Below are 23,313 nucleotides of genomic sequence, written 5' to 3'. Positions count from 1 at the left end.
CTATCACCATTTGACACATTGATCTTCGAGATTAGCGCCATCTGGTGGGAAATAAACTCAATTCTATCAACAACAAAGGTATGAACAAACATGTTGTCTTAAAATACAAGCTAATAGACTCTTCTCAACCTACAAAAAACTCTTTCACATTTAAAAATCATATACAAATTCGCAATAAATTATTGAGTATTTTTGATTAGATATTCCATCTTTTTGACATTTTGGTAGAACAGCATTTGCCCTGTCCATTACAAATTATTGTATAAACTGTACGGTGGAATGGGAACAACATGTCAAACGAACAATCCTCGCAAAACAATAACCAGTTATGAGCGAAAACTATTTAAAAATTACCCAGCCCCACACGAAACGATGACACACCGTCATTGTCCTTCTGCCAAAATAGGTCTTATTGCGTAACCTACGCAATCCGTCTGTTGCGGTTTACGCCTCAAGTTACTCCTCCTGAGCAGTTGCAGGAGCTTCATCTCTCTTCATTCGTTGTGCGGTTTGTTTTTTTTTCTGCCAGCCACATTACACTTCCTTTGCCGGATTGTGCATTGTGCATGTGTGTATGTATGTCCTTGTGCGGCAAAGCCAAATTGCTCACAACCCCTTACAAGGAACTACCGCCCGAAAATCACTAACTTTTGTTTCAAATTGCCATTTCGGTGAAATGATTATTTCGCACCGTGCCGGGAGTGTAGCGAGATGAAACCTTCGCCAGGCGTACGCACGCCTTTGCTTGCCAATCACTGCCGAATATTATTTTCAAAAACCGCCAACCGACTGGCTTTTGATTGACTCCGCAAGGCTAAACCATTTACGGCACTTTGCGACCCCCGGTGACCCACGCACCGCCAGTGTGGCCTGTGTGGAGAGGTGTGTGTGTATCGGTTGCTTTTTTATTTTATTTCGATACTTTCCAACACCCTTGTCCAGCTCCGCTACTCCAGAGGACAAGTTTTTTGGCGAGGAAGGTAGTGTTTTCTCTCTCTCTCTCTCTCTCTCTCTCTCTCTCTCTCTCTCTCTCTCTCTTCTTCTTCTTCGGTTTGCAAAATATCCCGTGAGTCAATCGTGTGCCCCTTGCTTTCGGGGGTTTGCTGCCCGTAGGCCCTCGGGCTAAATCATTTAACCGTGATCTCGGCTTCGTTCACTTTCACCCGTGTGCGCCCAACTCTTTGTGCAGTAGGTCAGCCGTCGTGGGCCGAAGGTGCCTAAAGGAAGCACCCGGGCCACGGGCATACGTATTTTGTGCGGCTCACTAGGCCGTTATTGCCTTTGAAAAGAGCAAAGGAGGCATGAAAATCCTTCCTGCCGGCAATCTTCGCATGGTGACATCCGCTACCAGTTTCTGCAGTTCACAGGTATAATAGTAAGCGTGATCAAGGTGAAGATTGTGGATGGATTGAAATGTTCCAATACGAGGTCGCAGTGTCATAAAACAGCCACCTTTTCTGTAGGTGTCACGCAAATATGTTATTAGCTTTTATTCAGAATATTGAAGCGTTGTTGTTGGCTAGAGTTTATAACAATATCTTAAATCACCTGACATGATACACATCATAGGCTCTAAGCAGCGTATTAAATAGACCATTCGTATGGTGGTGTGCAAAGTACAGAGCCAGCCATTCCTAAAGTCGTTGGTTCGAGCCTGATTCACCAACGAGCTTTTCTATACCTTCCGTATCCTGTACTTCAGCAGGGCGCATAACTCTGATAAAGCGTGTTATGCAAAAAAGCAACATAAAAAACGTTTAATCAAATTTACGACGTTGATGGTGTGTCTAGGTCCTATAGTAAATCAGTAAAATTAATAGCAGAGGAGCATAACATATATAAACTCCTGCAGCTAAGCATTTTATTTAGCTTCATTACTTCTTCTTCTGATTTACAGATTATCCTTGGTTTGTTGCACCCCGATGCTTTACATAACTTTATTGATGCACAATTCATACCAAAGCGTAATAAAGAGTCACTCAGCCATTTCCAATGATAAATTCATGGACTGTTTTAGTAGCATATCGGAGTGCGGAAAAGCCATGAAATTTATAATTCTAAAAACTTTTCAACCCCCGCTCGATTACATCATCGTAAATTTGGCCAAAAAATCGACCCATTCATTCATTCTGCACACCCGAAAGCCGACACACACACACACACAAAAAACCGGTCCACACACACGACCAGCCAAAGGGAAGTTGAAATTATGGGAGGTTATAAACTATATCTTTACCGGTTTCGTAAAGTTTTGCACGCGACGGCAGCAGCAACAACCAACCACGAGAGACAATCGATGGAGCGCCACAAAACTAGTTGCGATCGAGATACACGATCGCTTTACGGGCACAGATTTTGGGCGGCGGCATTCATTAGCTGTGTGGAGGTGCGTTTTCGCAAAGGTTTCACATACTTTCTGAATCGTGCCATGATTTGTTTGTTTGTAACTCATCACTTCCCCGGGCCAGGTGTCGTGGAGGACGTACACCCGGGAAAGGAAAGGGAAACCAAAAACAAACCGGATTGAAGTAGATAGGCCAGGATACCCAGGTGACGATAGCGATAAAAAACGCGCAAACTTTGGGGAGTAAATATTACGAAAGGGTCGCACAAAATTGAATAACGCTTGCGTGCTTTTGGAGCGTTATTTGCCTTCGGAGGAGAAACTTTTGTCGAAGTACATTAAAATAATTAATAATTTCTTCAAACTTGATACCAAACTCGCACAGAATTGCACTACTAAAGGCATAACATTTCCCATTAAAAACCGGCCCAATACCAATTCCAACGCTCGTTAAACCAACCGATCAAAGCTCATAATCTTATCGCATAAAACCGTACATCTACCAAATGTGGCCTATTTCTTGCCCCCGCTTTCCCAGACTAATTTAATCCCATCCCCCGCCCGTCCGCCCAGCCAATCTTTATTTAAAACATGCTAATAATCTTTTTTTATGCTGACATCTACCAACCATTTTAAACCATTACCATACGGCAAATCCGCAAAACCCCTCGCACATTGCGCAACAGATGTTTTGCGCGAGAACAGATCGTCTTTAACGATTTGCCGATCCGTCGATGTTTTACGACGCTTTAGCTCGCAGTTTGTTTTTTTTTGCCCGTTTTTGCCCGTTCCCTCGATGTTCTCTTTCGAACGACAATAAAATGCAGAAAAAAAATCATTTCGCAGGTTGATAGCATCCGGCAATAAAACCTCCATGACTGGTTTTTCTCAACCCTCCTACCCCGGTACGGAGCTTGATTGCGTGTTTGATGCGTACGGAACGGTTTTGTACACTAAAATCCCGATCGGTGTCGACGGCGTGCGACAACATGTGAACCGATAAGCAGCGTGTTTTAATTGATAGTTGAAGATTGCAGATAAAATGGTTCAAATACAGCGCGCTGATAGCTTATTGGCTGATAAGAACGGCTTAAAGATGGCAAATATATGAAAATACCACAGTTTGCACAACAAATGGTTAAACGTCATCATCATAATCGTCATATAAATTACTCAAATATTGAATTAAAACGTACTATATCAGTATTAGAGGAATCATGTCTTATAATAATGTACTATAATAAGAAAACTCACCTAAAATACTCCTCGAAAACAGGTTACACAATGTGTTCTGATAGATTTGCTTCTCTAGTACGATACGTTCAAACTATTTGCGCTCTTCTCAAAATTTTAAATCACTTTTCACCGTACTGTATGCAATTGTAAAATGTGCCCAACGAGGGTTCTCTTTTCTTGAATATAGCACAACTATCCTATTCGCATTACATCCTCTGACATAAACGAGCAATATTGTCCACCATAACCATCAAACTTAATTGAAATTTCTGAATGCGGTGAGTTAATTATTACTACAGCACGATTGACGCAAACAGAAAACAGCAGAAAAAGTATAAATTAAAAAAAAAAGTTTCAACCTTCCACAAACTGAGCAGAAAAAAAAAACCGGGAGGCCCGTCACTCCTTTTCGGCACGAGGATCTGGCCGAACGAAAGGCCAAACTAAAACATCATGTACAAAGCAAACGCACAAAACAACGTCAACGCACGCCGGTGGTCGATGAAAAGGAAAAGGAGGCCGCCAAACCGCCCTGGTAGAAGGAAAATTCTGACCAAAGCACGGCAAGCAAAGGAGAGAAAAAAATGCGTCAACAACAAAACTGACCAGAAAACAGACGACCCTACGTTTTGTCGCGCACGGGAAACCGTGTTACGGTTACGTTATTTATAAATATATAAGAACCACACACACACACACACACGCACACGGTGTGGCCACGCGATCGGTTAGCGATCGTAGTGGCGGTCGCTGACTTTTCACTTCGTTTTTTTATGGGACGCGTTTTCCGACCGGGGTGCCGTAAGGGTGGCCACACGCTTTGTTCTAATGCGAAAACGAAAGTCAACGAATCAATGAGGAGAGCAAAAAATGGAACCGAAAGACAAACAGATATTGAAAAATTGTCATAAACATCAATCATTTCCTGATGACATTCAGGGAAGTACAAATTAGACTTTATATACTTAGAAAAAATCTCCGTAATTTATAGAACTTTTAAATAGATGCAACAAAGAACTTTCCACTTTTCATTCAACAGTTAGCCCGCTGCGCTCGGCTGTTACTAAACGCCATCGTTGCACTACTACACTACCAACTACAGCTACACTACCCTGACCACCAACCAACACAGCTGTTGCCGCTTCCAATAGGCAAAACGAACTATATAAAAAAAAACCTGTTCCACCCCAAACGGCCCATAAACACACCATCGGGGCGAAATGCATCTACACCAGCTAAAAATGCAACAAAACAACACACGCACGCACAGTTCACTACACCACGCTTGCAGTGCCCCACACGCACCACACCATCATACACTTTTACCTCTCTCTCTTTCTCTCTCTCGCTCTCTCTGTCGCTGAGTTGTCGACCACAGTAGGGCACTGTATCAAATTCACCAAACCGCGGGCGAAAAGTGATGCAAAAAAATAAACCGTGGTGCATCGAATGCACGCCGCTGCACACAACGCACCAGCAACCGACGGACAGGCAGACAGACAGACGGACAGGCAGTTCGCACACACACAACTGCTTTAAACACACACGCACTTGCTCGTTGGGGCCAACTTTCTTTGCACACACTAGCACTGCCCTACACTAGGCACGCACCGCACGACGCGAAGCAGCACCGACCGGAGAGAGAAACGATCCGATTGCGCCAAAGTCACACCAATAACTGAATGGCTGGGCACGCACGAACCACGAGCAAGCCTCCGCGAATAACGTGCGGGCCCAGTGTAAAAGTTGTGCGTGAGTGATTGTGAGTGAGTGAACGAAGAGCAGGGGTTTTGGAGGTGTTTGGAAATAAACGAAATTGTCTGGACCTGCCCGTGAACCTTTCTTAAATACATCATAAATAAAATTAGGTCTTAATTGGGAGATAACGGCAGTCTTTAGGGCCTAAACAGTTTTGTAATAAGAATTATGACCGAATTATGCCGCCGAATGCCGCGAATTATGACCGAATCGAAACATTAATCCGACCGGACTTCACTCTACAACTGTACTGCACGTCTTGCTGGGGACAATAAAGTAACTAGATTCTATAAAAATAATATTTAAAGAAAATGTGTGAAGGTCCATTATACGCAATTTTCAAACAAAACTTTCAATTTTCAGATACCCAAAAACCCTGTTAGTGAATGCTCGACAAAATGAACACGTCCAACACGCCGAGAGTGCCTATGTAACACATCGAGAAAGAGTCGCGGGAGGGAAGGTACCGGTTTCGGGGTTTTCTTCACTTTTTTACCGGTAGTAAACAACACAGCACCCGCCAAAATGCTGTACTGTGGCTGAGCGAAAAGCCACGTGGGCTAAGATAAGGGTGAAACTGTAGGGTGTAAGGCGGTCGCGATACCAGTCCGAACGTGCCATGTGCGTACTCGTGCTGCGCTCGGGTAGTTCATTCATTCCGACAGTAAGGGTATATTGGGGCAGTGAGTGCATTTTTGTCGATGCACTTTGCCAACTCCCGGATTGGTTGCTGGGAATTAGCCGAAATGGTCTATGTGTTCCTGTGTGAAGCACACGAATTTAGCGTTTAACGTTTAGAAGAACTAATGCTGCAAAAAGTAATAATTGATATGCCACGAACAAAAAGAAAGTCAAGTACCTGGTGCGGCCTGGCCTGCCTGCCTTCTTAGTCCTTTGTGATATGCTTCACAGGAGACATTCGACTATTTTCACCCAAGTCTGGAAGGAATCAAATGACTGCAGGAGATGAAGTACGTTGAAACCACCTGCTTCCTCTACGTCTAGCAACCGGCCCAAAGCCTGCTTTCATCGGACATTCAGCGCCTCTATGTGATGACTTTCCTACGCCAAAGAGAAAGAATTGCTCCTAGTAAGACTGTTTTTTTTTTATTCAGGAGGGACGGCTTAGCCGTAATTAATAGTAAGACTGATATTCTTGCACTAAAGACCTAAAACTTTAGCAGCTAAACACTGAAATCGGTGTTAACAGCACGGAGGGCTTGTCCTCTAGAGACTGAGTTGGTTTAGGTCGGCATTCCTTTAGCCTGGAAGTAAATATGCCTCAAGTAGTGACAAGCAATGTATCTTAAGCTATGCAAAAACATATCACTGAAACTGTTGCGTTAAAGATGCATTTTAAAACAGATAAATCTGCTTGCCACTTATTCCAAGCTACATACATTTTCTTTTTTATGGTTAGTTATCCACTGGTGGAACATTCAGCAACGCTTTATGTAAACAAAGACGATTTGGATCACCGTTTCTACAATTGCGAATTGAACCGTCTTTTATTCCCGTAGAATTACAACATTCTCTAGGATCCGCTTACAAATACGCTTTGATTTCAACTTTTTAAAATGATTTGCCCCGCGTTTGCACCGTCACTGATAATTTCTCCATCGTTCAAGCTTTTGTCATCCATGCGACCACTTTCGAGCGCCGATTGTTTTTCTCACAGCTGTCATTTCGGTCAAGCGCCAAGATCGAGCTGTCAAAAAATCAAACTCAAAAAAGCGGCCCTTTTCGTAGCGGTCGTTTCATTGTTTACCGATCCGCCATTTCTCAAACAACGGAATTGGATTTGCTGTTGTATTGTTTTTCCCTTGCTGTGTGCTGTACTTCTGTGAATAATTATGTGGTCCTATGTTGAGCCCGTTTCATCGATCGACGAATCCATCGTGGGAGTGTTTTGTACCAGCGGGCTGCTGCGAATCTCGAGCAAGCAAACGGTAAGGTCACGGAGGCATTATTTCGCTCAACAAGTTGTTAAATTGGTTTTGGCTTGCATTCCTCCCGCCTTAGGTCCTGAAAACACCCGCCATTAATGGCATCCTGCAAAACAACCGGCTGGTCATATCGATCGATAATGCGCTGATACTGTACGAAGATGAAAAGCGCTGCAACCAAGGGCAGTTTGTGGACGCTGGCTACGCGGTTGAGGTGATTGCCGTTTCAGCGAGTGGAAACATCGTCGTGTGTGGCCTGTCGAATGGTACCATCGCGGTGCTGCACATTTCGGGCGTCATTGTGGTTACATTGTAAGTGTTGTTTGTTCCACTAACCCCGCACTTTAATCTAACGAACCTTTTGTTTCGTTTTCCTTAGAGAGGTGCAGCAGTCCGAGTCACCTAGTGGAGAGCCCACATTCGCCGGCATATTCGATGAAGGCAATGGACGTTACCTGTTTCACACCGCAAAGGGTTTGCTGTACCGGCTCACGCTGGACGAGGCCAAAATTGCCGAATGCATTGAATCCGGGGGCAATCCACCGGAGACAAAGGTCGCTCAGTACGCGCAGTACGAAAGGCTAATCGGGAAGCAGTTCCAGGACCCGATCGTGTGCTTCTCTCCGATCCGGCAGTACAGCATCGGTCAAGAGTCTTCCATTCCGCTGGTTGCGGCTGCCAGCAAGCAAACGATGTACTTCTACCGCGAGGGCAACGTCGAGATCGTCCCCCTGAAGCCGGAATACGATGGAGTGAAGAAAATATTTACACTCATGAACTGCAAGTAAGGAATTGGGATGGGGGAAAAAGAAAAGAAATACATCCTAATGGCTCTTTATTTGTCGCCCAGGTACGCGTTGACTTACAGTGGCCAACTGTTTGAAATATGCCCACTGACGAAGCTGATGTCGGAACTGCCGTGCACTTTCCGCATCGACGAGCTGGTGGTGCTCGAAGCGAATGGAGAAGTTTTCGAACTGCTCATCACAACCAAACCGGACAGCAACGGAAAGATTCTGATGAAGATCGTTAGCTTTCCATGTAAGTTTTGCGTTGTAGATTTGTCTCCTACCTTGATCACTAATGAACATTATACTCCTCTTCCAATCAGCGATGGAAATACGCCAAGAAATGGAAATGTCCGAGCACACGTGGTTGGTGCAGCAGCCGAAAAACTCGGCCAACATCTACTACATCGCCGGGCTGACACACAAAGAACCGATCGTGCAGGAGTTCGAGCTGAAAATACTGTCCGAAACGGATCCCTCCCTGCGTCTGGTGAAGTTGATCAAAATCGGACGGCTTGATGAAGCGGAAGAGTTTGCCAAACAGTTCGACCTGGACGTACAGCTGGTGCATCAGGCACGCGTGAAGCAACTGCTCGACGGGCTCGGTTCATCCCAGAACGCGGAAGAATCGTTCGGCCGGCTGATGAAGGTGCTGGGAGACGTGAACGATGCCACGTTTCTTACCTCTATTCGTGACGCTAGCATTGCCGACAGGAACATGAAGAAACGCTATTTACAGTTCCTGCTGGCTAAAGTTTCGGCGGCAAAGGTAACAATTAGAAAAGTAAAAAAAAAAACGATACATTAAAACTACACAAACATTTTTCGGTTTCAGGACGTGGAAATGGACTCCGTCATCGACATCAACGAGCGGCTGCTGCGCATGGAAACACTCAAGCTGATCGATCCGTACGAAATCGACCAGGACTGGCAGCAGTTTGTGTACCACGACAATTTGCTCCAGCTGTGCACCGAACTGTTCCAGAAGGATATGGACGCAGCGTGCCTTATATGGTCGCGGCACATTGCCTGCATCCTGCCCCAGCTGGACGATGCAAAGGTGGCCATCCTGCTGCGTGCCATCCCGAAGGAAACGTCCCCGCTGCACGTCGTCCAGTGGTTGATGCACTTCGTCGGTCCCATCCTGCACCATCAGCCGCAGCTGATGCATCTGCTGGTGCAGTTTATTGTGTCGCGCGCCAAGTCTTTCCAGAAGCTAGCGGCCTGGCCCACGATTGGGTTGACCTTTCTCGAGGATGTGATCAAGCTGCTGCAGGAGGTGAAGTTTCCGCTGATCGATCTGCGCCTCCAGTACGACAGCAACATGGAGGAGCTGCAGCGTATGGCGCGGGCGCTGCGCGATCTGGTCACGCTCAAGCAGCAGTTCAATCTGCAGGCCAGCCTGGACTGCTACATGCAGGAGGATGTGGAAAACACTGCCTTCCGGTTGCTGCAGATTACGCCGCTGAATCTGCTTGCCCGCATCGTGACGGAGTTTCTGTGCAAGTTCTTCATCGGCAAGGAGCATCGGCTGTACGAGCAGATCGTGTGCTACGTGAAGTTTCTGATCGCCAACCAGCACAACAGCTTCTGGGACCAGCGGTGTGTGACGCTGGTGGAGCTGCTGTACGACGAGCAGCAGCAGCTGGAAACGGTGCTGGCCATTCTGCGGGCCGCTCCCGTGCCGTGGTCGCCCGCGATCGCTTCCCTGATGCGGTATGCGGCCAGCGATCTGCCGATTGCGTCCAGCCTAGCGATCGAGCGGAACACGCAGATCATCAAGTGTCTGAAGGTAAAGTATGGCTGGAGTCTGAAGGCACCGTTCAACAACCGGCTGCTGGTGCAGCGCATCCTGAAGCTGCACCTGCCCGAGATGCTTGCCGACATTGAGGCGATCGTGAAAACCGACGACGGGTTGGCGTTCACCACGGACGTTAGTGTGATTTTGAAGCTGGCCGAGTACGGTGACGTCATTGCAGCAGCCCAATATCTCGATGGATTGGATAAACAGCGGCAGGAGCAGTGCTGTCGGAGTAGCATTTCGATAATGATTGTAAGTTGGATTGATTTCACGCTTCCATATATTCTTTATTTAGTTTTTTTTATATAATGAATATTTTAATGGCCCCTTTTTTCTCTATTTTCTCATAAGCGTATTATCGACGGAGGAAAGATGTCAAAGGAAATGACGATGGCTTACCTGGAAGCACTGCCCATGCTGAAGCGCCGCGCAAACAGTGAACAGCAAAAAGCTATCCAACAGATCGTGAACATCATCCAGTTGCGTACCGAGTTTGGATTATCCGTTACCTGTCGCAGCTTCACCACATCCACCGACCGTAACGGGCTGCTGCTCAGCGGCATTCGATACATTCTCGACAAGCTGCAGCACCAGCGTGACCAATTTCTCGACCTGCTGCTGGGTGCATTGCGTCGCCTTTCCTCCCTGCTGGACGTAACGTTGCTCGACTGCTTGTACGAAACTATGCTGCTGCTGAAAAACGTGCACGTGAGCTGTCTTCTAGCCGGGCAGGTCACCGAACTGGCCGACCTGCGCAAACCAGGCACGTTCCCGGCGGTGCATCGTATCGTTTCGTTGCTGCTCGTACAGCAAATGCAATGTGCGCGTGCGGATGATTGCAGTACCACCGGCTGGCTGGAGGATGCATTCACGTTTCCCGTCTGCCGCGAGCTGCTTTATCAAACGGCAACTGACTGCCCGAAGGAAGCCGCCATCCGGTTGGAGCTGTTGCGTTGGATTCAGCTCGCCGTACGGCACTACCCGGCAGGCATTGGGGAGGAATTAGCCCGGCGTACAGCTATTTCCGAGACTGTGTTTAGCGCAATGTACGAACAGCTTGCCGAGCAAGGGGCGGAAGGAAGCAATGGCACCAACGGAAAGCCATTGGCGAAAGATCTGAAGCGTGAATCGCTCTCGACGTTCGACGTAGTGAACGATGATTTTGATCAGGTCAGCCTGCCGAGAAATCGACACGCCCAGGAGCAGGAAACGATCGTGCAGTGTGTTGGGCAGGCGCTGCAGATGGTGCTGTCGCGTGTGAAGGGAGAGGCCCGTACGAATGGCACCTTTGCCCACCTGGTCGCACTGATGGGCCCGCTGAGTGAGGTCGAGGTGTCGACCGCTTTCCAGCGCAGTCTGGACGGGTTGATTCGCGCCAAGCAGTATCCACCGGCAATCGGTATCGTGCATCTGCTGCGATCGTACCAACCGACCGTGGGGCTGCTCATTCCCGCTCCGTACGCGGAGAACGTTGCGCGCAAGGCGATCAAGTACATGCTTTCTCAAAAGGAGCCCAACTATAGCAGTAAGTGTGGCGAAAGGCGCGTGATAGACGTCTGTCGTTTTATTTGTTTTCTCGATAATTTTCCCTTCGGCTCTTCTAGGTGCCATCATGACGCTCTTCACGTGTGAGAACCGCGAAACCTGCCTGGAGTATTTGCGCACCAACATGACGAACGAATCGCAACGCATCGCGCTCCATACGATGCTGGAATTCTACTACTTCACGATCGGACAGGAAGCGAAGGCGGTGGAGGAGCGCAACCAGCGGCTGCGCTACACACTGTTCCACGAGCTGTGCAAGCTGGACCCCTCGCTCAAGGCGAAGAAGTCCTTCATCTTCCACTCGCAGTCCGACCTGATGAAGGAGCTCAAGCACAAGGTGATCAACGTGGAGCTGCTGCGCAAGATGAGCGACGCGTTCAGCTGGGACTACCAGCAGATGCTCGTCTCGCAGGTCATCACGCTGCTCGGCCAGCAGGAGCTGTCGTTCACCGTGCGCGCAGGCATGTACGGGCAGGAGGAGATCGTAATCAACGAAACGGCCGACGCGATGCTGGCACTGGTGCAACCGTACCTGGCCGAGATCGACAACGAGCTGCTGCTCTGCTCCAAGCTCACCAAGTACATGGAGCAGGCGAACGGCTACTTCTACGAGCAGTTCTTCTGCATCTTCGACATCCTTGCGCAGTACGGCGAGACGAAGGACGACGTCGTGGCGTGGCGCAACATACTGACCTACATGAAGGATCAGCTGACCGGGCGGCGCCGCCAGCGTCCCGGCCAGGCCGAGCTGGAGGCCTGGATGCGGGTGCACTCCGATGGCGACATGCTGCCGGAAATTGCCAAGTACCGGTACCCGTTCATGCTGATTCTGCGCCAACCGCTCAAGACGCTGCTGAAGGAGGACATTACGGTCGAGAACTACCACAAGCTGCTGGTGCTGGTGTCGATGAAGGCGATCGCGGAAGGGCTGGACTGCCGCGAGATGAACGACTACTTCTGCCGCTCGGCCGTCATCAACTCGATCAACGAGTACAAGATACAGAACAGAGAAAAATCGCCCCATTCCGAATGGCACCGGCAGTCGAAGAACAGGGCATTCCTGCAGTCGGTAAGTGGAACAATCAAAAGGGTAAATGTAACCGCACAAACTTATTACTAATTTGCATTTTTCCCCTCAAATGACGTAGATACTTCGTATCGTGGACAGTGTGTGGGATCTGTCGACCAAGCTGTACATCCTGTACTACATCACCTGCAATGCGCTCGATGGGGACGATCAGGTGAACGCCGCGTACGCCTGCTATGAGTTTGCCCGCCAGCACGAGTCGAGCCTGAGCGGCATTCCCGAGGCGAAGGACAAGATCGAGAAGATCTACCGCAAGTATCCGGTGCTGAAAACGCAGCAGCTGCTGCAGCAGAACGGTGTCACAGACGAGAAGCAGTTCCAGCTGGTGAAGAACCCGCAGGAACTCATCCAGGCCCTGTACACCGAGTCCTGCTTCCAGACGGTGAAGGTGAACGAGCTCGCGACCACCATCGGGGAGCTGCACGGGCTCGACGTGGAGGCCATCCAGATGGGGCTGCTGCAGAAGTGGCTCACCATGTTCGGCGGTTCGGGCATGGTAGCGGCCGCAGCAGCGGCAGCCGACGGTTTCCACAACGGTAGCGGCATGCTGGAGGAAACGCTGTACGACGATCACAACGTGTCCGACGCGAGCCAGGAGGACGAATCGAACGTGCACGAGTGTATGGCGCGGGCGTACTACATCCTGAGCAGCTGGCAGCGCTCCAAGAGCGTCGAGTTCCTGGTGGCCGAACTCAACTCCAGCCTCGACGCGTCGCACGGCGCGTCGGACGTCAGCAAGCAGCTGCAGATCTACCAGTGCTTCAGCCGGCTGGCCGACGACAACTGTACCACGTACCGGGAGTTCTTCACCCAGCGCCGGTACGTGGCGCTCAAGTGTGTCCACCTGCTGAAGGCACTCGGCCTGCACACGATCTCGGTCGCTCGTTTCGAGGAGACGGACAAGATGGCGCTGCTCAAGATGCTTTGGCAGTCGCACGCAACCAACCCGAAGGGGCTCGAGGTGCTGTCGCTCATCTGCATCGGGTACGACATCTACGTGCCCCAGATTTGGAACGGCATCCTGAAGCAGATGTCCCGCCTGGGCTTGGTGGCGAATCTGCGCGCCCTGATCGATATCGTCACGGCGCACCGGCAGCTGTTCGGGCTCGAGGGCTACCGGATGGCCTGGGAGCTGCTGATCAAGCAACCGTTCCGCAGCGCCAACCGGGAACAGTCGCTCGCCGAGGATGCGCTGCTCGCCCGCTCGCTCGTGATGGTGCAAAAGTGTCCGATCTCGTTCCGGCTGAACCTGCTCGAGATTGCGGACGTCTGCGTGAACGTGAGCCGGATCAGTATGGCCGCGGTGCTGCTTGGATTTACCGACGAGGAGCAGAGCGAGGCGCTCAAGAAGGTAAGGATCGTGCGGGGAAGGCTGAGATGGACAATGGTTTCCATATTTTACCGTCTTTTTACTGTTCACCTTCACTTGCAGCTGATTGCCACCGTCCCAGTGCCGAACCTGCACGAACAAATACGCGAGCTGGAAGAGTTCGGGTTGGCGTCTACGATTACGAAAGCGGTCTGCCGGGAGCTGCAATCGTATCCGTCCGACACATCCGCCCCATCGGCTGAGAAAAAATGGCGTTCCAACTGAGCTAACATTACCACGCGATATTACGCTATTGACTTTTTTTTTAATAAATTAACATTAACGATACATTCTAGATGAAATCTTACATTTGGCACACTGTAGCCTAAGGGCCCATCCCGAACACTTAAATTGAGGTCCTACCCCTACTCCGAATACGTTAAATTCTATCACTTTTAACCTCATCGAATGCTACGGCCAGATCGGGCAGCATTCGCTTCAGCTTGTCTATTTCGCGCTTGTACAACCCGTGACAGTGGCTAATGTGCAGCCAGCGCAAGGCCGGAAATCGTTTGACCAGTATCTGCAGGTGAGTCTCGTCGATCTGTGTGTAAAGAAAAATCAAGGTAGAGAAACGGTTAAGATCACACAACTAATCCCACCGTTCTTCTCTTCCGCAGCACCGATCGACATACCCTTCGGTAATGGGCGAGAACCATCCGCTCCACACTGTACGTCGGGGTTAGCTGCAGCACCTCCGGGTAGATCTTCACATTGATCAGCGTCAGCGAACGCAGCCGCTGGAACGCCATCAGTCCCTCGATGCCTTCGAGATACGTCCCGGGCAGTTCGGCTGAGCCGAGCTCGAACGAGCGAAGCGCCGGCAAGTGCACGTGCTGCAGATTCACCCGGCACGCCACTATGCGCAGCGTTTCCAGCCGGGTCAGGTTCGCGATGTGCTTCAGCTCGATCGTACCCTCGGTCACCTGGAGCGACAGGTGGAGGAGCTGCCCCAGCCTGTCCGCGATCGTGTGCAGTACCACGCTGTCGATAAACTTCACCCGCAGCTCGAGCCGCCGTAGTTGGTGGAGCCGTTTGAAGAATGCTATGCTAGCGTTCCGTTCGATCTTCGTCATGCCCTTATCACGCCGATCGATCACCAGCTCGTGCAACCCGACCGGCTGCAGGCTGTAGAAGTTGTAGCTTTCCTTCGCGTCGAACACGACGGTGAGTGAGCGGAGCTGGTCGATAAAGCGTTGCAGAAAATCGATATGCTCGTTCAGCAGCACGTGTAGATGCAGACGGGATAGTTTGGGTGCCACCAGGTTTAGATCGCTCGCGTAGGGGTAGTCTAGCTGGAGCGTCCGTAGCTCTTCTAGGCAAAGGCATAAAACGCGGCGAGATGCCAGACGACATCTGCCCGTCAGGTGAAGCGTTTGAACTGCGGCCAGGTTGACGAACGGCTCTCGGCAAAAGGCAACCCAGACCGGTTCGGGAGGGAAATCCAGCCGTAAGCAAACAGTGGAGGGGTCGGGAAAGAGCGTTGGAAGTAGGCGAAGCCCTTTGGACGCTTCTCCCTCGATTGTGCTGTCCAGCTGGAGCGTCAGATTCGGATAGGCACGATGGAAGGTGTGCTTGTGGAGCCATGACATACGGGACCCATTGAGGACGAGCGTTACATTGCGGGCAATGAACCGATCCGACAGAAGCACTGCGTTCCATCGTCGACATACCAGAGTCAGGTTGCGTCGCGAGCGGTAATCTAGATGGTCAAATATCTGTTCCAAAATCTGCAATAGGCACAGACCCAATACTGTCACTTAAAGGATCATAGTTACAAGGTAGACCCTTACCTCAATAGGCATCTGATTAAAGTTCGCCATCCAGAGCCGAATCCCGAGCGCCACAGACCCGGATCTCGGTTTTTAAACCATTAAACCAAAACGCTGCAACCCGATATCGACGTTTTGCCGTGCCGTGTTGTGTACGCGCGATATGTATCACATGATAGTTAACAACCGAAACCGGAGGTAACGATCCCTGTCAACTTGGAGACGTGTGCGTTGTTGCTGGAACGTCCACAGCAACGTTTTTTGGTTTGCGTAAACGCTGCCTCGGCCCAATTTTCGCATCTCATGTTATCGGCGTGCGTTTCATTCGGTGTACGCACCGGCCAACACAGGTGATAAGAGCTTGAAACGTTTCTGTATTTCCTGCTTTCGGGGTCCAACAATCACCAACAACAGTACGCAACTGAAGGGCGCTTTGTTTACGTTTTTGGTGGGTGTTTCGGGGGTGGAAAAGGGCGAGGGTTGATTCTTCGAATGCACATCAGTCGGTGCCCAGTGCGGCTATTTATCGTACGACTGAACGGAATGGTGATATTTTATGGAACCAATTTAATTATGCCTTAAAAACTCACACTAGCCACATTAAAAAGCATTTGCTTGGCTAGCACACTGAAAGTCCACAAAGATCACAAATAAACCGGCAACGCGTAGGAATTCGAATCAAAGTAGACAGCCATTCCCGCTTGATTTGGCGTTGGGTCGCAGTAGGGACTAGTGATGGGAAACATAAAGATTTCGTTGGAATCGATTCCGGCTAGCTCCGGAGTTTTCTGGAATCGATTCCGGATAGTAGGTCCGGAATCAGTTTCCGGAATCGATTCCGAAATAGGCCCCAGAATTGGTTTCAGAATCGAAATCGGCTCCGGCATCGGAATTGGATCCGAAATCAGAATCGGCTTCGAAATTGATGAACTGATTGAGGAATTGAAGAACTGACTGAGGAATTGAAGAACTGATTGAGGAATTGAAGAACTGATTCTCGTTCCGGTGCTAATTTCATTTCTGGAGTCAATCCTGATTCCGTTACCGGAGCAAATTGCGATTCCCAGATCGATTCTAATCCCGGAGCTCATTCCGATTCCGGAGCTGACTCCAGAATCGTCTGCCGAGCCAAGAACGAAATCGGTTCCAGGGTCAACTCCGGAATCGATTTCAGCATCGGAATCGGCTCCGGAATTGATTTCGAACACGGAATTGGAATCGGGTAGGTCCGATTCCGAACTCCCACCACTAGTACGCCTTTGGTCTCGATTATCATTCCACCAACAGGTTTAAGTTTATGGTGTGTGTATCAAGTTGGACAATGTTTTCCAAAGAATTAAATTCATCAAGTTGTACCAAAAATGATCGTAAAAATCGTAAACATGAAAAGGATTAGGTGAAATGCCTTCACCATCCTTTGCTCTTTCTGCCTAGACCACCGCCTAAGCTGCGTGGTGCATGTCCTTTGAGAAATGGGAGGGTGGGGGAAATAAAAGGGAATTGTCTCGATTTTCAAAAAATCAACCCTTCTCTTGGGGATGTGTAAATATTGCCTAGAGCAAGCAAAATTTAGAAAATTAGAATAAAAAATCCTCCACAACATTCACCCACTGTGCGACTCAGCAGCTCGCGGACGCTTTTTGACAGCGGCTGCTGCACCACCGCGAGCTGCAACTGAAAGCTGTCAAACGGGCCGTGTATGCGAGTGGAAAGGGACGAACAAAAAGAGGAGCTTGTGCATTTTTCGCGTTCGCCAAACTAGCTGCGGAAGTGGACGGCAACTAACTTTAACCTCTCTGATTGCCAGTAAGAACAAAGCTATCTCGTTTCCTATTTGTGTGCGCAAAACGACCGGCCGAAAGTGTTTCTGTGGTGGAAAAAACTGCGCGGCGGTATTGATTTGGCCCCGTTGGGTTCGATCCGGAGAGTAAGGCGTACTGCTCGGGCCTCGGGTGGAAAATTGATCGCACCCGACCTCACAGGCGTGCAGAATGGGCCTACTAGAGCAGTTGCAGGAACAGGGCTGGTCAGTATAGTCGTAGACCGAATGGTGTTTTTTTTTTCTTCCTAGAAACAGTGCGCCGTCCCTTTGGGATATTGATTTTCATTGCGTCTCACGCTTCTTTTTTTTCCTTTCTTCGTTCGACGGCTTGTCCCGATCCCTTAGGTACATCACGCAACCCGGCTTAGACAAACTGCTGGAGGGTGAAAAGAATGGATCCGCCGCTAGTGCGGATGTGAAGCAAGTTGTGAAATTAGCCTTGAACGTATGTATCATTTTCGGTTTGAGGGTGAACTTTGCCTGTTTTGTCATGCTTATCTTGTGAAAAGTGCATAAAGCGTAAAACTTACTAACATCTCCCACACATTTCCCCTTCCCTTCTACACACACACATACACAGGTCGATCTGCGAGAGTATGGCGGTGGAGCGCTGGCAAGCCTGTCGTCCCGCGGCGCCAAGGCGGAAAGTTTCGATGGGCCCGGCGTGGTGCAGCTGGTGAAGCTGCGCAATCTCGGCGCGCCGAAGGTGAACGAGGAGTCGAAGGTGGCCCCCCGGCTGCTGAAGCTCACCGTCACCGACGGCCAAACGCAGTACATAGCACTGGAGCACGAGCACATATCGTGCCTGAGCCTCAACACACCGCCGGGCACGAAGATTTTGCTGAAGAACGGCCCCATCCGCATCCTGCAGGGCGTGATGATGCTGGGCGAAAAGAACGTACAGGTGCTGGGCGGCCACGTAACGGCGCTGGTGGAAAAGTGGGAGCTGAGCCGCACGATGGCCAAGTACGCCAAGGGCGGCCGGTTGCAGTTCAGCGCGTCCGGTCCGCCGCCGTGGATTCCGTTCGGGCAGAAAATCCAGCAACCGGTGGCGCAAACCGACAAGGACTTCAAGAGCCTGCAGCCGAAGGAGAAGGAAGAGTCGACGGAAAACACGGCCTTCAACGCGCTGCGCAACGACGCGATCGCGGAGGCGACCAAGCTCGGCACGAAGAAAACGTTCGGCGGCGGCGCGAAGCAGATGGTCGACGCGAACGTGCAGAAAATCATGGACAAGGGCTTCACCGAGGAGCAGGCGACGCACGCGCTCAAGCTGACGCGCAACAACGTGCACCGGGCGCTCAGCAATCTGCAGCGGATAGAGGACCGGAAGCAGGCGCAAGCGGCCGACGCTGCGGCCGGCGGTGTTGGTGGAAAGCCGGAGGGCAGTGGTAAGCTGGGCGGCAAGCGAGGAGGATACGGCAAGCGGGACGAGGAGGCGGAGCTGCAGGGCAAACCGTCCGAGAAGGTGTCGCTGTTTGACTATTTCGGCGATATACTGCAGGACACTGAGCCGGCTGCGTCCCGGGGTGGTGGCGGAGGGAAGAAATCGAGCAAAGAATCGACCCCGCACGAACAGCAGAAGGAGCAGAAGGACCGAGCGCGGGGTGAAAGTGCCGGCCGGCAGACGGGCGGCAATCGGGGCGGTCACTCGGCCAAGAGCCAGCAATCGTCGGGCGGAGGTTCGGAACGAACCGAACGAGGCGGTGGAGGAGCAAACCGAACGAACCAGACTGACAACCACCATTCCGGCGGCGCTGTGGTTAATGGTGGAAGCTCTAAAAATTACAACCAACGCTTTGAGAACAATATTTCGAGCAGTTTTGCCAACCGCAACACCGTCACCTCGTCGTCGGGTCGTGAACGCGGGGACAGAGGCGGCCGTGGCGACAGAGGCGATCAGCATCACCAGCAGGGCCATGGGCAGTATTCGAACCAGGTGCAGCAGCGTGATCACCATCGGGAATCGAATAGGGATCAGCATCGAGATCAGCAGCGGGATCAGCAGCGTGACCAGCAGCGTGACCAGCAGCGGGATCAGCAGCGTGACCAGCAGCAATCCTCAAACTACAAACAATCGGATTACTACGGTTCGTCGGGCAACAGCCGTTACCGAGGAGCGAACGAAAACCATTCCTCCAATGCATCCAACAACCCGTCATCCGGTGGGCGGGGTGGAAACAGTCGTGGAGGTGATTCCAAATACAACCAGCAACATCAAAGCTCCGGATACAGTCACAACAACCAGCAGCAGCAGCAGCAACAACAACAACCACAGCAACAGCGTCAAGACGGCTTCAACAACAACAACAGCAATAGTAACAGCCATTCCGGCAAGGGAGGAAAGTACGGTGGCAAAGGACAGTCCAACGAGAATGCGGACCGATACGGCAACAGCTACGGCTCGGAGGGCAGAAATCAGCAACAATCTCAGCACGGACATGGACAGGGGGGTAATGAAAACCGCCAGACTAGTGGTGGTGGTGGCGGCAAATCAGGTTCCGGATCGCAAAACACCGGCTCTAACCATCAGAATGCGACATCCCAGCAGCAGCAGCAGCAATCATCCTACGGAAATCCATCCAAGCAGTCCGGCTATCACAATCAGCAGCACCAGGGCAATACAGCGAACGGAGGCAACAGCAGCAACAACAACAACAACAACGCTAACAATCACTACAACCAACCAACTGGCGGCAGTGGTAACCATGGTAACAATTATGGCGGCGGTAGCGGTAACACTGGCTCCAAGGTATGGGTAGCTCGGTTTTAGGTGCTTCTGTTTGAACGCATTTTAATTCCCTTTCTTATATTTTTAGAACTCGAACAAAGGTGGACGTTATGGTGGAGGTAAGGATGAATCTCATAAGTACAGTGGTGTGAGTGCAACACAATCCACCGCTACTAGTGCCAGCACCAACACCACCAACTCGCAGCAATCCAAAAAGGGGAAGGGCCACGGGTCGCAGCAGCATTCCAGCGCTGCGCAGAACAAACCAGCCGAGCAGCAGGCGTCATCGTACGGTTCGTCAGGCACGGGCAAGCAGCACGGAGCCTCGAACGCTAACAGCAACAGCAAGGTGAACCAAGTGGCGGAACAGATGGGAGGCATGCACCTTGGCGGCAACAAGGCGTCGTCGGGCTACAATGCCACGAACAGTAGCAACAACAACAACAGCACGGTCGCTCAGTCGTCCGGCCCTGCCTCCTCTTCCACCTCCTCATCGACTGGCAACAAACACAGCGCGAAGCAGATGAACGCGAACAATCACTCCTCGTCGGCTGTTCAATCACAACAACAGCAGCTGCAGCAGCAGCAGCAGCAGCAGCAGCAGCATCAACAACCACAGCAGCAACAACAACCACAGCAGCAGCACCATCAACAGCATCATCAACAGCAACATCAGCAGCAACATCAGCAGCAACACCATCACCACCAGCAGCAGCAACACCATCAGCAGCAACGGGCACCGCAGGTAGCCTCACCGCCCAGTGTACCAATGCCAACTGGCCCCGGTGGTCCCTCTCCTGGCGCAACGGCACCCTCGCCGGGTGTTGGTGGCCCGAAGAACTTCATGCCGCTGCCGAACGGGTACAATCCGTACCAGATCCAGATGGGCTACCCGAACAAGCAAACGAACGACGCCTATGCCATGAACGTGATGAAAAGCCCGCAACAGTACGATCCGATGCAGCAGCAGCAGCAGCAACAGCAGCAGCCCCCGCATCTGGGCACTCCAGGGCCCGTTCCGCCTACTGTGTCGCCGGTCGGCCCGAACGTGGTGCCAATGCCGGTGAGTGTCACTCCGACGGGCGTACTGGCACAACCGCAACCCGCCGTGCTCGCTACGGCACCATCTCCAGGGTCAGTGCCAGCCCACGGTACCCTTGCCCCGACCAGCATGCCGATGGCACCAGCGATGGCTCCCCCTGCTACGGCGGCCATTCCGGCCGTCTACACGAACTGGAAAATAGGCGATCGATGCTTGGCAAAATACTGGGAAGATGGTGGGGTAAGCATACAAATTGAAACCTTTTGTCTTATAGTGCTGAAAAACTTTGCCTCATCCCTTTTTTGCTTTTATTTTCACAGTTCTACACAGCGGAAATTACGGACACTTCGAAGAACACGTTCGTCGTTCACTTTCTCGAGTACGGCAATTACGAGGAGGTGCTGAAAACGGACTGTATTCCCATCACGCAAGCAGCCAGTCCGGCCGCACCCGCCCCGATGGCAATCGGGTACCATCCCGCACCGGCTCCACAGCACATGGCTCCACCGCATCAGGCGGCAGCAGCAGCAACAGCAGCAGCAGCAGCCCCCGTACCGTACGCTCCCCATCCAGGCCATCCGCATCTTCCACCGCAACACCACCCTGGACATGTGCCGGCACCACTGCCACCCCATCACCATCAACCGCAGATGGCGGCCGCTCCCGGTGCGTACCAAGCGCCAATGCAGGACGTTGCCCAGCACGCGCACTATGCGCAGTATAAGCCGGGCCCGATGCCACCGGTCGCCGCCCCGATGCAGACGCCCCCCGGACAGGGTCAACTGCCGCCGGCGATGAATCAGTATCAGCCAGTAACGCCGCAGCATCACCTCCATCAGCAGCAGCAGCAACAGCAGCCGCCGCCGCCGCAACAGCAACAGCATCATCCGCATCACCTCGCCCAACAGCAGCAACAGCATCAACAGCATCAACAGCATCAGCAGCAGCAGGGTGGACATATGGCGCAACATCATCACCAGTCACAGATGGCTCAGCAGCAGCAGCACGGACAGCAGCGAGGAGGTGTGAAGTATCGCGAACAGCGACCCATGTACGTTCCCCCGGCACAGCGTAAGTAGGCCGGTGCGCGGAAACATGCCGATACCATTGCTGTTCAGTAAGTAGAAGCGCTCGTTTTGTCCCCCCAACACTCCCCATTCCCTTCCTATGATCTTGCAATAAGGTGGGTTATTGGGTGGCTATAACAAAAAAAAAAAAACACAGACATATAACGGACACCTAGTGTATAACACTCTCACTTTGGGGCGCGCCAGTTTCACTGTCATCCACTGCCACTTATTGCAAGACTGTTCGCGAGCGCGTAGTCGATATCATCCTACACAACTGAATTTACCTCCCCCTGTGTCGTCCACCCGGCGTTATAGGATGCACCTTATTTAAACTATGGTAGTTGATTGCTGCCTCTCTGTGTTGGTGCCTAATTGGTAGGAAAGAATCTGTGCACCCACAGGGCCACGGCAGTAAATATAGACACATTTTGCAAAAATGTTTTCCACCTCTACTCGTTGGTGTGGCATTATGTATTACATTCAAAACGTAAAGTATTTTGAACTACAAAACCACGCCCCGCCCCACGGGCAAGGAACGGAACGTTTCATCTACACAGATAATGGGACGCGGCATGATGTTGCTGCATCATCCATAACCGATACGTTTCCGCCTCGGATTAGGTATAACTGTCCCGGGAAGGAGGGATGCTAAATTTAGTCACGTGAAGTCGCCATTTTGAATGTTCGTTATATGAAAAGCATAGACATGTTGTCTGCATTACAATTAAACATTAAACTCGTTTCCCCTTTCTAATTCGCCTATCTTAAGAAAGGACGACTGTGTCAGTCTTGGTTTCGACTTCCTTCTTTTGTTTCCTCCTGCTTCTCCGTCTTTTCAAGTAAATATTTGATACAATCAAACGGGAAAACCAATATGCAAGTACGAGTAGCGGAACGGCCAGTGCATTGCACTGTGTGGATAGAATTCACTTCCTCGATTGATTGAATAAAAGCAAAGCAGATATGGATCGTTGTATATTCTGTGAGATCTTTAGTGTAACC

General features: G+C 50.8%; 4 protein-coding genes across 18 annotated transcripts in view; 2 read left to right on the top strand and 2 right to left on the bottom strand.

Annotated features, from left to right (window-relative positions):
• LOC121598626 (guanylate cyclase 32E) overlaps positions 1 to 5,271 on the bottom strand; it is a 37,719-nt gene extending 32,448 nt beyond the window's left edge. For 2 of the 15 annotated variants that reach the window (XM_041925729.1, XM_041925743.1), the window contains exons 1-2: positions 4,907 to 5,271; positions 3,599 to 3,873 (exon numbers count right to left, since the gene is read on the bottom strand). The gene's annotated coding sequence lies outside the window, so the exon portion shown is untranslated. The remainder of the gene's footprint in view (positions 1 to 3,598; positions 3,874 to 4,906) is intronic. The other 13 variants (XM_041925730.1, XM_041925732.1, XM_041925733.1 and 10 more) reach the window with 13 other exon arrangements.
• A 1,786-nt stretch (positions 5,272 to 7,057) lies between these two features.
• On the top strand, positions 7,058 to 14,176 carry LOC121598625 (kinetochore-associated protein 1). The gene is made up of 10 exons (XM_041925727.1): positions 7,058 to 7,287; positions 7,361 to 7,596; positions 7,664 to 8,068; positions 8,135 to 8,325; positions 8,396 to 8,841; positions 8,908 to 10,125; positions 10,225 to 11,398; positions 11,478 to 12,487; positions 12,567 to 13,856; positions 13,938 to 14,176. The coding sequence occupies exons 1-10, from the start codon at positions 7,192 to 7,194 to the stop codon at positions 14,097 to 14,099; spliced, it is 6,228 nt and encodes a 2,075-aa protein (XP_041781661.1). The 5' UTR covers positions 7,058 to 7,191; the 3' UTR covers positions 14,100 to 14,176.
• A 77-nt stretch (positions 14,177 to 14,253) lies between these two features.
• Positions 14,254 to 16,340, bottom strand: LOC121598628. The gene is made up of 3 exons (XM_041925745.1): positions 15,668 to 16,340; positions 14,510 to 15,604; positions 14,254 to 14,418 (listed from the first exon to the last, which is right to left on the bottom strand). Exons 1-3 carry the CDS (start codon positions 15,695 to 15,697, stop codon positions 14,254 to 14,256), a joined length of 1,290 nt encoding a protein of 429 aa, XP_041781679.1. The 5' UTR covers positions 15,698 to 16,340.
• Positions 16,341 to 17,318: 978 nt separating this feature from the next.
• On the top strand, positions 17,319 to 23,287 carry LOC121600614 (uncharacterized protein DDB_G0283357). The gene is made up of 5 exons (XM_041929353.1): positions 17,319 to 17,672; positions 17,814 to 17,913; positions 18,049 to 20,220; positions 20,288 to 21,481; positions 21,562 to 23,287. The coding sequence occupies exons 1-5, from the start codon at positions 17,638 to 17,640 to the stop codon at positions 22,318 to 22,320; spliced, it is 4,260 nt and encodes a 1,419-aa protein (XP_041785287.1). The 5' UTR covers positions 17,319 to 17,637; the 3' UTR covers positions 22,321 to 23,287.
• Positions 23,288 to 23,313: the final 26 nt, after the last annotated feature.

Source organism: Anopheles merus, chromosome 3L (assembly GCF_017562075.2).
Source record: "Anopheles merus strain MAF chromosome 3L, AmerM5.1, whole genome shotgun sequence".
Taxonomy (NCBI): Eukaryota; Metazoa; Arthropoda; class Insecta; order Diptera; family Culicidae; genus Anopheles; species Anopheles merus.
The sequence above is the reverse complement of the archived record's forward strand: the minus strand, read 5'-3'. Positions and strand labels throughout refer to the sequence as shown.